The 13,637-nt window shown below is 47.3% G+C and overlaps 1 protein-coding gene across 1 annotated transcript; it reads left to right on the top strand.

Annotated features, from left to right (window-relative positions):
- The first annotated feature begins 10 nt into the window (after nt 1-10).
- Prpf31 (pre-mRNA processing factor 31) lies at nt 11-11,686 on the top strand. The gene is made up of 14 exons (NM_001106219.1): nt 11-85; nt 574-758; nt 867-927; nt 2,725-2,808; nt 3,386-3,483; nt 4,159-4,265; nt 4,527-4,696; nt 6,059-6,216; nt 6,551-6,640; nt 8,759-8,886; nt 8,973-9,045; nt 9,561-9,689; nt 9,775-9,873; nt 10,740-11,686. The coding sequence occupies exons 2-14, from the start codon at nt 582-584 to the stop codon at nt 10,863-10,865; spliced, it is 1,500 nt and encodes a 499-aa protein (NP_001099689.1). The 5' UTR covers nt 11-85; nt 574-581; the 3' UTR covers nt 10,866-11,686.
- Nucleotides 11,687-13,637: the final 1,951 nt, after the last annotated feature.

The raw sequence follows: 13,637 nt of genomic DNA, 5'->3' as shown, positions 1-13,637 counted from the left end.
TCGGCGGCAAGTAAAGCGTCATCAAAGAGCGCCGAAGCTCTGGGGAAGCGGATTTCTTAGAAACGATCGTGAGAGGATTGAAGCGGTAAGTAGGATGGAAAAGAAGGGAGGGCGGGAAGCCAAACTACTGGGTCTGGAGGAGAAAGTGTAGTGGCCGACTTAAATCATAGTCTAAGTAATAATAAACGTATGAAGCACCTTAGAACTACTATTCAGGATGTGTGTGGATCACAACATAACTTACTTTAGGCTGGAATGGGGCTTGTGGGCCAGATAGGTGGAATGAGAGAACTGAAGGCAGGGTGAGGGAAAGACCCGGGTCAGGCAAAGGGAAATGGTTGCTCAAAGACCCAGAGGTGTGGAGAAAAGTTGTCAGGTCAGGTGGTACGTGGAGGTATGTACTGTGTTCCGTGTGGGTAGGAACAGGAGACAACCTCTATGAACTAAGCATGTGGCTACAGGAACTGATGAAGAAGAAACGTCAGGGCTCCAGGAGAAGGTGCTTCCTGTGGTGATTTGATGGAACAGAATCAAGGTGCAATATTAGGGAACCCCATTTTCACTTTCCTATAGGTCTTGGGATGTCGCTGGCAGATGAGCTCTTGGCTGACCTTGAGGAGGCAGCAGAAGAAGAAGAAGGAGGAAGCTATGGAGAAGAAGAGGAGGAGCCAGCAATTGAGGATGTACAAGAGGAGACACAACTGGATCTTTCTGGAGATTCAGTCAAGAGCATTGCCAAGCTATGGGATAGCAAGATGGTGAGGTGGCACCCTTTAAGTCAGTGTTCCTAGGAGGAGGAGTGGCAGGAACAGCAGCTCTTCTTTTTGAGAGGCCTAGTTTCTGACTGTGCTTTCCTTCCAAATCAGTTTGCTGAGATCATGATGAAGATTGAGGAGTATATCAGCAAGCAAGCCAAAGCTTCAGAAGGTACCTCCTCACCCTCACTTTCCTCTGTCCATTCTCCTGATCCCATGACTCTTTTGCTCCTCATGGTTTTTTAACACCAATGTCTCTAGCTTTCCCCAGAGCACTCACTCTTTTTTTTTTTTTTTTAAATCCAGTTACTAACCCTCTGAAAACATACTGCATTGTATCCAGGCAAGATGTGTGTTTATGTCTCACCACATGGGAGGCTGAGACAGCAGGTGCACGAATGAGTTGAAGTCCTGGGCTACTTAATGAGGTCAGAGTCAGCCTGGGTAAAATCCTGTCTCAGAAATGTTTACACTCATGGAGTCGGAGAGATGGTTAAGAATATTTGCTGCCCTTCCAGAGGTCTTGGTTTGGTTCTTAGCATCAACATGGGTCACAATTATCTGTAACTCCAGCTCTTGGAGATCTGACACCTTCTGGTCTCCATGGGCATTATATATACATTATGCATACCAGGCAAAACACATTTTTTTAGAAGAAAGTGAGATAACACCTATGGTTAAAAAAGGAAGAAAGAAAATAAATGTATACTATAAAACTGTTGCTTAAGCCCTATGTGTTTTCTAGTGTGAGAGACTTACCTCTGGGTTCCCTGAACTATAGGGCTTTTCCTGCATCCACAGACCATGTATATGTACACATGTTCATATGTATGTAAATATATTTTTAAGTATAGAGAGAAGATTTCACTCTAGCTCAGACTGGCCTGGAAGTTACTAGATAGCCTATAATGGCCTTGAACTCTCAGAAACCATCCTTTTTTAGCTTCTTGAGTGTGAGGCACAAGCAACCATGCCCACTCTATAGTCCCTACAGAAGGAACTGACTGACCCTTGGGTCAGGGAAAAAGTACCCCATATTGGAGTTTGAGTACTTGTGCTAACCCTGGGGAAGGAGCAAGGGCTGTCCCAAGTCATTGAGTGCTGGGAGTCTCAGAAAGATAATAGCTTCTACAGGCATTCCAAGTAGGAAGCTGAGAAGCTTCTTGTTCCATAAAGCCAAAGTAAGTCACAGAAAGTGAATTTCCTGATGGCAGGTCTGATTAATCAGGCCTGCCCGTGTCAGGTGTCTTATCTAGTGGACACAAAGCATTTCTAGCAGAGGTGGCCCAATTCATGTAGATGTAGAGATAGTCAGCCTTCTAAAAGTGTGTGTGTGTGTGTGTGTGTGTGTGTGTGTGTGTGTGTGTGTGTGTCTTTACTGTCCTATGAGTTTTAATGACCTAAAGGGACATTTGAGGCCACATTACTCAATCCCAATATAATTGCCTATGCATGAAGTGGTTTCTAGAAACAGACTTAAGGAAGGAATGTTCCAGAGAGATGGAACCGTACACCTGAAGGCCAGGAGGAGTGAAATAGCCTTGGGTGCCTGATAGTTGAGAGGATGAAGCAGGAAAGCAGAAAGAGTAATGCTGTAGAGCTGATGAGTCAGTGGATCTCACTGAAGGGACTCCTGAGCTGTGTGCACCAAGGCTGCAGGTGTCGGGAACATGGACCACCATCTGTATGGGAGACCTTGAGTGCGAGTCTGAAGATCTTGCTCTCTAGCCTCAGGGCTTCGGAGAGCTATAGGAAGGTTTAGTTTTAGAGAGGATGAGGTCAAGACGAGGGTAGACTGTAGGAGAAAGATGAGGGGCAGGAATAAGGTTCCTGGGGGAGGATTACAAGCCCTAGTGAATGCTTCAACCCCTTATGTAGCCTCTCAGCCCCTGCTTTCTGATTCCATCCAACCGTAGCCCCAGTCCCTGGCTTTGCCCCTCCTCCATGCACACCCCTTCTTTTTTTGTAGTGATGGGACCGGTGGAGGCAGCCCCTGAGTACCGAGTCATTGTGGATGCCAACAACCTGACTGTGGAGATAGAAAACGAGCTGAGTGAGTGATGGGAAGAACCATGGAGACACCCTTATCCTGTGCTCTTCACTCTTTATGACCCAAAGGGAAGAACAGGCATGAACCTGGCCCTCTTTTGTTTGTCTTTCTTGGGCAAAAATACTCCTGATTAGGTTTGTCTTCTATAACAGACTAACTTACATAAAGAGAAATTGCATTCTCCTCCTCCATAAAAGTCTGAATAAGGAAAGCAAGTCGAATCATCCTTTGACCCCCTTCAGCAGCCAGGCTCTGCACCTGTTCATGCTCTAGGATGATCGCTCACCTCCATATCCTTACCAGAAAATGTGGAGGGAAGATAGGGCATGGTTGTTTCCTTATGGCCATGATCTGGAAGTTGAAAAATGTCACTTTGGTTCATATTTTGTAGACCTTTGTAGAACAAACTTCCCCCTCCACATAGCATTGGGGACAGCTAGGAAATATATATTTCATGCTGGCATCCATGTCCCCACACATGATTTGGGGTTGGTTACTAAAGTGGTGGAAGTGGGTGTTGGGGATAGCAGCAGAGTCTGCCTCCCCCTCAGTGGACACCTACCCTCCATGTCCCATTTAGACATTATCCATAAGTTCATCCGGGATAAATACTCAAAGAGATTCCCTGAGCTAGAATCCTTGGTGCCCAACGCTCTGGATTACATCCGCACAGTCAAGGTGAGTGGAGAGGAGTCTGGCTTGGGAAGAACTGAGGCCACTAGACCAGGAAGCCTCAAGTCTAGAAATAACGGGGCTCAGTGGTGAGAGACAGATACTGGAATGGATGTGTCATACACATCCCTTGCTTCCCTCCTCCCCTTGGTTTTGTGGGAGGATAACCACTGACCTGGCCCTTACTTCTAGCTGCAGTTGGAGCAGGAGTCCTTTGATCTGGCAGAGGCCACAGCTGAATAAGAGCTAAGACCCTGAGTGGGAACAAGTAAGGATGAAGTCAGAAGGGGCAGGGAGGGAAGCTTAGAAAGGTCAGAGAACATTAGACGTAGAAGGTGTTGGCTTCTCTAGAAGTGATGGGAGCAGGTGGAGGTGAAAGAGCAGGGGTCCTGTCTCTGCCCAAGAGATCAGGATGGTGGCAGAAGAAGTCTTGTCTGTGGAAGAAAGTGCACTTTTGAAGGCCTCTTTAGTGCACATGTCTTCCTTGGAGGCTGCTCTGCCTAGGTTCTACTTCTGCATCAGCAGAGCAGAGTAGGCAGCACTGATGCTTTAGGCAGGGATGTTGTAAAACTGTAAAAGGCACGAGAAGTCTCCAGTATATGGACCTTAGCTTTTCCAACTTCCTCAAGGGGAGACCTGTGTTAGTGTTCCTAGAATTTCTTTTTCCCCTTCCTACCCCAGGAACTGGGCAACAGCCTGGATAAGTGTAAGAACAATGAGAATCTCCAGCAGATCCTGACCAATGCTACCATCATGGTTGTTAGTGTTACTGCCTCTACCACCCAGGGGTATGTATGCCATATGGTAAGGTGCAGCAAGCCTACAATAGGACAATTAACAAAAGAGAGAGAGGCAGAATGGGGGTCATGGTCAAGGTGGTGCTGACTGAGAATTATGACCCCTAGGCGGATGGAATTTTAGATAGTCCTAGAGCTACACAAACACACTTGCATACACAGCTGAGAGGGTGGGTGGGACTGAACACTAGTTAGAACTGTACCTAGCAAAACTGGGGTCTGTTCCCAACCCTTACCTGCCCCACAATGCAGGCAGCAGCTGTCAGATGAGGAACTAGAGCGACTAGAGGAGGCCTGTGACATGGCACTGGAGCTGAATGCCTCCAAGCACCGCATCTATGAGTACGTGGAGTCCCGGATGTCGTTCATTGCACCCAACTTGTCCATCATCATTGGAGCTTCCACGGCTGCCAAGATCATGGGTGAGGTCCCAGCTAGGTCCCTTTGGCTGAGGCTGCTGATAGGTTAGGTTGCCTTGGGGAAGTGGGGTTTGGCCTTAGCGCGATTGTATTGTCCCCTGAAGACTGAGATCAGCCAGCTTGGTATGTACACACGATAGAAGCATAGCAACTCCCTTCTAGGTTTAGCTGGCTGGCTGAATCAGGTTGCACAGATGGCAAGCCAACTTCTTCCTGCCAATAGGCCCATTTTAGACCCTGGAGCAGCCACAGAGTACTGATGTCAGCTCAAGCTTTCCTACTGGATAGGGCAGCAAACCCTGCCATGTGCTATGCTCTTTCTCCTGGAAGCTCCTGTAGCAGAGTCCTTTCCTTCCTTGCAGAGAGATGCTTGCAAAGGGAATATGGGAAAACTTACCATCTTTGCTCACTGAGCTTCAGGCTTGAGTCCCACAGGCCAAGATGCATATACTCCTGAGGCTACTGTTTCAGAGCTGGCAAGTCTGAGACCAAGTTGCTGTGAGACTTCTCCAGAGGCCTCTGCTTGGCTGTGTAGCCACACCACTTGTATCTGTATCCTTATCTCCTTTTCTTACAAGAATGCCAGTCAGATAGAGTCAGGATCCATATGACCTCATTTTACCTTAGTCATTTCCTTAAAGATTCTGTGTCCTGAGCTAGAAAGATGACTCAGCTGGTAAAAGAATTTGCTGCCCAGGCTTGACAACCTGAGAACCTGAGTGTGGTGATTCCCCCAAACCCACATACAAGAGGGGAGAGCTAAGTCCCATAAGTTTCTGATCTCCATGCACACACCCTACTTATACATATAAAATAATAAAAATAAAATCCCCCTCCCCACCAGAAAAGATCCCATGTCCTGCTGGATACAGTGACTTATACTAGTAACTGTTATTTGGAAGGCTGAGGCAGGAGGGTTGCTTTGAATTTGAGGCCAGCCTTGGCTACTGAGTGAAATACTTGATATCAAACCAGCCAACAAATGAAGGTGCAAAGTTGTCTTAGTCACTGTTCTCTTGCTGTGAAGACACAGCTGGGGGCTTACTTACACTTTTAGAATCTTAAGCCGTTATTATCATGGCAGGGAGCACAGCAGCAGGCAGGCATAGTGCTGGAGATATAGATGAACCACAAGCAGAGAGAGAGAGACATTGGACCTGGCGTGGACTTTTGAAACCTCAAAGCCCACCCCCAGTGACACACTTGTTTCAACAAGGCCATGCCTTCTGAACCTTCTAATCTATCAATGAGTTTTACTTTGTGGTGACTGTATGAGCCTATGAGGGACATTCTTACTTAATCCACAAAGGTATACATGAGTTCCTGGATGTAAACCCTGTGTTCTGACCTCACCTCTTTTTGCAGGTGTGGCTGGAGGGCTGACCAACCTGTCTAAGATGCCTGCCTGCAACATCATGCTGTTGGGAGCCCAGCGCAAGACACTGTCTGGCTTCTCTTCTACCTCAGTGCTGCCTCACACTGGCTACATCTACCACAGTGACATTGTGCAGTCTCTGCCCCCAGTGAGTACTTCACCTTGACCCCTAGCCCCAGCCACTAGGCCTTATCTGGCTTGGCTGGCAATAGCCCTCAGGCTCCTGGAGGATGAGGCAACATGGTTGGAAGAGCAAGGATACTATTCTGGGTCTGCCACTTGGCAATGAGGATGGTTGGGTGGCTGGAAACCAGGGGCAGCTAGAGCATACCCCTCAAGAGGCAGTTATTAGGAAAGCGCACAGGCATAAGGCCTACCTCCCAGAGTCTGGGGTATGGCTGGCCCTAGATGAGAAGTGATTATTGTAGTGGCTGTTACCTTTGCTAGAGGTTCAGTTTCCTTTCCCCTTCCCATTGCTCTAGGATCTTCGGCGGAAGGCAGCCCGCCTAGTGGCTGCCAAATGTACACTGGCAGCTCGTGTGGACAGTTTCCATGAGAGCACAGAGGGGAAGGTGAGGAGAAGATCTTTTCCTTGTGCTTGGGGTCTTTTCATAGGAAGATGCTACTTCAGAGAGCTGTCCAGACTAGCAGACGGCAGTGTGTGTCTCAACCCCAACTAAGGTCATCACATTCTCAGCTCTGTCTATCAGTTATAGAACAGCTATGACAACTCACTGTAGATGGAGTAACTACATATAAAAGTTTGGTAGACCTGCTAGCTCATATCTTTAACATCAGTACTTGGGAGGCAGAGGCAGAAAGGTCACTAGTTTTCGGCAGTCTGGGTTATATAATAAATTTCAGGCTAGACTGGGCTGCATAGTAAGATCTTGTCTTTGAAAAAGGAAAAAGCACAGAGCCAGAGATGTGACTCCATAACTTAAGTTCCTGCATGCAAGCGTTGAAGACTTGTTCAATTCCTAGTACTCCTGTTAAAAAACAAACAGGCCCAATAGTACATACCACTAACTAACCCCATTGTTGGGAAGATGGAAGAGGGAGGACATTTGGAGCTTGTAGGCCTCTCAACCAAATCAGTAAGCTCCAGATTCAGTGAAGAGACCCTGTCTCAAGAAATAAGGTAAGGAGGTAGTGTAGAAGCCATGTGATACCAAATCTTTGGTGTTTTGTGGGTGCACGCATGTGCACGTACACAGTTTCACTGGACTAACATTAGGTGTTAGACGGGCAGTTCCCATTTGTAGGCTCCTGGGAAGAAACACTCCTGCCCCTGTCTGTATCAGAGTTTACTAGGCAAGGCAGCACCTTCAGCCCCTGACTGCTCGTTTTGGGCCCTTTGTTGAGCTCATACTGTCAATACAAGGTACTGTCACATCTCAGTCCTTAATCACATCTGCAAAGATCCTCTGCCATGTGAACTGTAGCCACGAATTCTAGAGACCAGGATACCTGACACCAAGGTGGAGCCCTGTGTTTGAGGGAACAGTGTTTTGCCCACTACAGTAGGACCTGTCCTGTGCTAGCAGGGGCATGATTCCAGTGATACCTTCTGTTTTTCTGGGTAGGCTTAAGAAATAGTGTTGTGTGCATTTCCCTACTAGAAATTACATTATAGCCCAAGTCAGGGGTTTAGTCTCTTTTGCCTTTTACCACTTTCTAAACAAGGCAGCATACAGCAGGGGATTACATAGGTGTCAGAGGTCTGCCTCCATGGCTCTTGTATATGTCTGTGGTGGGCATACTGGGATTGAACCTAGGACTCTACACGTACTATACAACTGATCTACCACTGAGCTGCATCCTCAGCTCACCCTCACCCTCACCCTTTTCAAGACAGGTCTCATCTCTAGTCCAGGAAAGCTTTGAAGGATTTTTGATCCTCCTGCCCCAGCTTCCCTGGTAGCTAGGAATGGAGGTCAGTGGTTACACAGCATTTATGTTCTAGTTGGGACCAAAACAAGGCAGTAGTCCTGAAAAGAACCTGTAGTGGGTTCAGTAGTGCTGTGTGAATACCAGGGACAATAAGGGGAATTGTGGGGTGAGGAAGCTTAGATTTTGACTGACTTAGGATGTGAAGAAGAGCTTTGAGGAAATTTTAGTATGGGCCTGTGTGAAGTTACAGTCAGTTCTGTGGATACTTGTGCTATCTACTTGGAAGAGTGTTCCAGACAGCGGGAATAGTGAGTGCAAAGAACCTGAGGCCAGAGTTTGGTGAAACCCAGCAGGGAGAGGAACTTGCTGTACCCAGGAGCAGATATGTACAACCTCTGGAGGCCTCTGGCTGCTGTGGAGGTACTGGAAAGCAAGCTAGCTGGGACCTGCTCTAAGAGGCCAGGGGATCAGTAGTGTGGTAGTAAGACAGTGGAGATGACATTCTGTCTGTTGACTAGGGATATGGGGATTCTGCCTGGCCCATTTATGTTTGAAGAACTCAGGCAGAGGAAATTTTCCAGAGGGTGCAGAGCTTAGATGTGAAGGCTAAGCTACAAGTTCAAGAGCAGTAGACACTGGAACCCACAGGATACCATTCCTGGAGAAAGGGAGAACATGTCTTTGGGAGGGTACACCATCAGGTGGTCAGATATACAGTAAATGGGTTGATGATACGTAGATGTGCAGCTGAGGGGACAGTCTACATTGCTGGCCACAGCTTCTCAACTCCCTGCTAGGTGGGCTATGAACTAAAGGACGAGATTGAGCGCAAGTTTGACAAGTGGCAGGAGCCACCACCTGTGAAGCAGGTGAAGCCCCTGCCTGCACCCCTTGATGGGCAGCGGAAGAAGCGAGGGGGCCGAAGGTAAGGAGTTTGATGTTTGGAGTTGGGAAAGGGAAACTTCTTCCCAGCCAACTGCCTATATCCTGTTGATACCCACCTTACCCTAGGTACCGCAAGATGAAAGAACGGCTAGGACTGACTGAGATCCGGAAGCAGGCCAACCGCATGAGCTTTGGAGAGGTCAGGTTCCATCCATAGCACCAATAGGACCTTGTAGGATCTTCTCTTTGCACATCCTGCTGCTATCCCTCCTCTCTACCCTGTAATCCAACAGCAGATCTAGGGCTACCCTAGCCTCCTCCATCCTGACTGGCCTCTCCTCTCAAACCACCTCCATGGTGATCTTTGCAGCTTCCCAGGCTGCATCTATATCTATCATCTAGGTGGTCCTGAAAGAATAAATGTAGGTGCTACCTTAGTAGTGCAGCTCATCCCAATTCTTGGCAACCTAATCTGAATGTAGAGAAAAAAATGACTACTCTACTCAGGTCAGGAACTAGTTCTTCCCAGGGTTCCTAGCTATACCCAAGCAGAGTTAGGGTAGGCTCTTAAAAGATTATTTAGTGCAGCCTGGCTAATGAGGTGATGCCCATGAGACTGGCTGATTGGAGAATCTGTGGGTTCTCAGTGGACTGCCCCAGGGTACGGCTGAATATACCTAGCTTCTTAACAGCAGGTTACTCCTATCTCACCAGATTGAGGAGGATGCCTATCAAGAAGACCTGGGCTTTAGCCTGGGCCACTTGGGCAAGTCAGGCAGTGGGCGTGTGCGGCAGACACAGGTGAATGAGGCCACCAAGGCTAGGATCTCCAAGACACTACAGGTATGATCTGGGCCCATGAGAATGGGAGGCAAATGGGACATGGAGGTCAGTAAGCTTGAATCACAGCCTCTTCTTTCCCTTACAGCGGACCTTACAGAAACAGAGTGTGGTGTATGGTGGGAAGTCAACAATTCGTGACCGCTCCTCGGGGACTGCCTCTAGTGTGGCCTTCACTCCACTCCAGGTACCGTACCCTTTTCTACCAGGCATGTGATAAGGCTGCTGTGGAGGCCTGTTGAGCTAGCACATGAGCTTAGGCATCCATAGCCGCACAGTAAGTGCCCAACAGTTGACCGTGACAGTTGTGACAAGCTCAGACCAACTTTGGAACCAGGCCTAGGACTCTGCCTGTGTGATCCAGATACTCTCTGAGCTTCCCAGTCTTTGCTTTAAGATAGCCCTGTAGTCAAGGTCATCAGGGTGGGCTTGAGTATCATACTAGTAGCACTGAGCAGTGTGAAGCAGAATGGCCTCAGGTTACTTACCAGAGAGATAGGCAAGTGTGTCCCATAATGTCACAAGGAACTAAAGAGCTCCCAGCTTGCCAGAACTGCCTACTGAGCAGCTGCCTACAAAGAGACAAGCTTTGCTTTGTGGGGAGAGGGGTGTTGTGGGTTGGAGAGTACATATGATTGAGTCTAATACACAATGTATTTGAAGGCATGGGTGTCAGGGAAAAGCAGGAGTGAAAGGTGATGGGGCCAGGGAAAGCCCAGAAACAATCAAGATAGTGCTGGCATTGTCACCACTGTGATGGTATGGGATTTGCAGGAAACTGGCTGGCTACGTCCCTCTGGGATTCAGTTTCCTTATCTAGAACCAGGCAGGAGTGGTGATTTTAGCATCACACAAGGTTAACAGTTCTGATATCCAGGACCTACCCCTACATCCACTGGGTCAAAACTCTCCCAAATTGAGGGAGTCTTTACTGACTATAAATGGTTCCTTGTCCACAAGAGTGTCTGGGAGACTCTGCATGTCTGGTTTTCATTCTAGAGGGAGGTTTGAGCTTCCCTACTTTACCTGTCACCCTCTTCCTTTCCAACCCAGGGTCTGGAGATTGTGAACCCACAAGCAGCCGAGAAGAAGGTGGCAGAGGCCAATCAGAAGTATTTCTCTAGCATGGCCGAGTTCCTCAAGGTCAAGGGTGAGAAAAGTGGCACCATGTCTACTTGAAGGGGCCCACAGCCCAGGTGGCCATCCACTGAAAGGACATAAAGGACTGGAGCTTCTGAAGTGACAGATATCCAGCCAGGAAGTTTGGTGTGGTGGAGGCAGCCTTCCATGCTCTGTCCTTGGCCCAAGGCCACAGCATCCAAGAAAAGGATGAAGAACCTTAGCCTGTCTCCCCCAGCACTCATGCTGCTGCTGTTCCAATCGGGCAGGAAGGTCTTCCACACACTCAGCTTTTTTACTTACAGGGGAAAAAGGAAGTGCTTTTTTTTTTTTTTTTTTTTTTTTTTTTTTAGACTGAATACAATTAAATGCATAGTGTCTAGCTCTGAACAGAGGGTATGATTTGTTTATGAAAGAACCAGAGGACTCAGAGCTGTGGGGCTTCCAGAGTGAGTAGCATGGACCCAGCTCTCTTTTGCTCTTGTCCTGGAATCTAAGAAAAACCCTGTCTATCTCTTAACACCACACTTAATGAGAACATCAGCATCATGGCCAAACAGTATGGCCACCACAAAATTCCGGACCCAACAAGAGCCAGAGGATTATTGTCCCTCAGGCTAGAAACTTCACCCACACAAAGTGAAGCACCTAAAAGGTTTGGGAAGTATGTTCAGAAAGCACCACCCAGTACTGCATTCATGGTGCAGCCTATTTTTAATTCATGTTCGTTAGGGGGCCACACCTAGGTCCTCAGCAAGGGTGAGGCAAGTGGGTACCCTGCCCTATGAGGTACCAATGCCAGGTAAGCAAAAGAAGTGCAGTGCACACTACCCAGTTTGATTTGCAAACTGGGGCTTCATCAAGGGAAAAGAAGAACAGTGTGAACTGTGTTTGGTGTGTTATGAATCTGTAGTTGTGTAGGTGAGGGAGAATGGTTGCTGGGCTGTTTTCTCTGCCTGAACTTAGCTCTATTGGTCTGAATGTAGATGTAGCTGGCGAGGTCAGGGCTTTCTATCTTGGGCTTCTTGGCCTCTGTTCCTCTCTCTAGGCTTTCACCTGTCTGCACACTATCTTTTTTTTTTTTTTTTTTTTTTTTTCTTTTCTTTTTTTTTTGGAGCTGGGGATCGAACCCAGGGCCTTGTGCTTGCTAGGCAAGCACTCTAGCACTGAGCTAAATCCCCGACCCCCTCTGCACACTATCTTAATCCTAGTTCCCTGTGGGTCTCTTGTGGGAAAGGCCTTTTTCTGTCACTTCCTTTAGAATCCCTACTCTGTCCCTGGCCTGACTTGATTCTGACATTGCCAGTGTTGAGTGGAATGAAATATGAAGATGTGAGTCTCAGAATTCACCATGCTGTAGAATGTCTTGAGGCTCACTAAGATGGTTGCTAGTCGTAAAGTTGAATTTACTTTTGCTAAGATAGAGCTCTAAATGTGTATTTCAGCCTGTAATCCTAAGCTACTCAGGAGACTTTTGAGACAGGAGGATTGGAAGTACTTGGGCTAAACAGTTGAGTTCAAAGTCCGCCTAGGCTATAGGAAAAACCGATGTCCCCCCAAAAAAAGAAAGCTGGGTAAAGGTCTGGATCTGGCAAGATTATAGCACTGTTGGGAAAGTGCATTTCAGAAAACATGGGAACCTTGGGAGACAGAAGCAGGCAGATCTTTGAGTCTAAGGACAGCCTGGTCTACAGAGTGAGTTCCAGGACATCAAGGGCTACACAGAGAAACCCTGTCTTGAAAAACCCCAAAACCAAAACAAAACAACAGCATAAAAGCATGAGTGCAATACTTGGCACCCATATAAAAGGTAAGGAGTTGGTAGCATGTGTTTGCCATCCCAGTGTTGAGAAGGTGGACACAAGTGTCCTCCTGGGGTATGTATGGTGCTGGTGAGTGGCCTATCTAAAACAAAGCAAAACAATCTCAAAAACAACAAAAATGAGCTGCTGAGCTTGACTTGGTCTTCACAAGCATATGCATGTGTACCTGCACACAATACATTCATATGTATATACACACATACAAAATGTTAAGGGAGAGTTGGCTGGAGAGATGGCCCAGTGATAAAGAACATTGACTGCTCTTCCAGAGAACCTGAGTTTGATTCCCAGCACCCTTAAGTCAGTCCACAATGGTCTATAACTTTAGTCCCAGAGGATATGACATCCTTTTCTGGTCTCCTTGGGCACCAGGTATATATGTGTTGCAGACATACATAAGCTAAATACATACATACACAGTAAACGTTTTTAAAGGGCCAGGAATATATTTCAAAGCAGGGTGTTTGCCTAGCAGTGTCAAGGCCCTGTCTCAAACCTTTTAAAAGGGCTTCCAGGTGTGGTGGCATACACTTAGTCCCAGCATTCCCAGGCAGAGACCACATTTCTGTGAGTTGGACGCCAACTTAGTGTACAGTGAGTTCCAGTTCCTTTACAGGTTGAAGAAACGGCCACATGGTGGTAAGTACATACCTGTAATACAGTACTTGAGAAGTGAAACCAGGAAGAGTAAAAGTTCAAGGTCGTTCTCCACTACAAAACCCTGTCCTATATGAAATCCTGTCAAAAGGGAGAGGCAAGAATCGACTGGGAATAGCAAAATAGTAGTCTACTTCCCTAACATGTTAAGCCCTGGTTTCAAATCTCCCTGCTGGAAAGAATAAAAAGGAATTTCCATGGGATCATTTCAGGGAAAGAATAACTGGTTCTCAACTCCAGAGGTTGATGTAATTGTTCTAGCATAAGTCTTTAAGTATCTGGATTCTACCTCTACCAACTCCCCAGGTGATTCTAAAGTGTGAGTAGGCCTGAGAATCATCACTGTGTTCTT

This window comes from Rattus norvegicus, chromosome 1 (genome assembly GCF_036323735.1).
Source record: "Rattus norvegicus strain BN/NHsdMcwi chromosome 1, GRCr8, whole genome shotgun sequence".
Taxonomy (NCBI): domain Eukaryota; kingdom Metazoa; phylum Chordata; class Mammalia; order Rodentia; family Muridae; genus Rattus; species Rattus norvegicus.
Note: the sequence above shows the minus strand (reverse complement) of the source record. Positions and strands in the feature narration are given on the sequence as shown.

What these genes read in the sequence shown, in the direction of transcription:
- Prpf31 (NM_001106219.1), top strand. Translation starts at nt 582, where the DNA reads ATGTCGCTGGCAGATGAGCTCTTGGCTGACCTTGAGGAGGCAGCAGAA. An exon ending in AGCTATGGGATAGCAAGATG is followed by an intron (nt 759 to 866) that starts GTGAGGTGGCAC and finishes CTTCCAAATCAG; the next exon opens with TTTGCTGAGATCATGATGAA. An exon ending in ACCGCATGAGCTTTGGAGAG is followed by an intron (nt 9,046 to 9,560) that starts GTCAGGTTCCAT and finishes CTATCTCACCAG; the next exon opens with ATTGAGGAGGATGCCTATCA.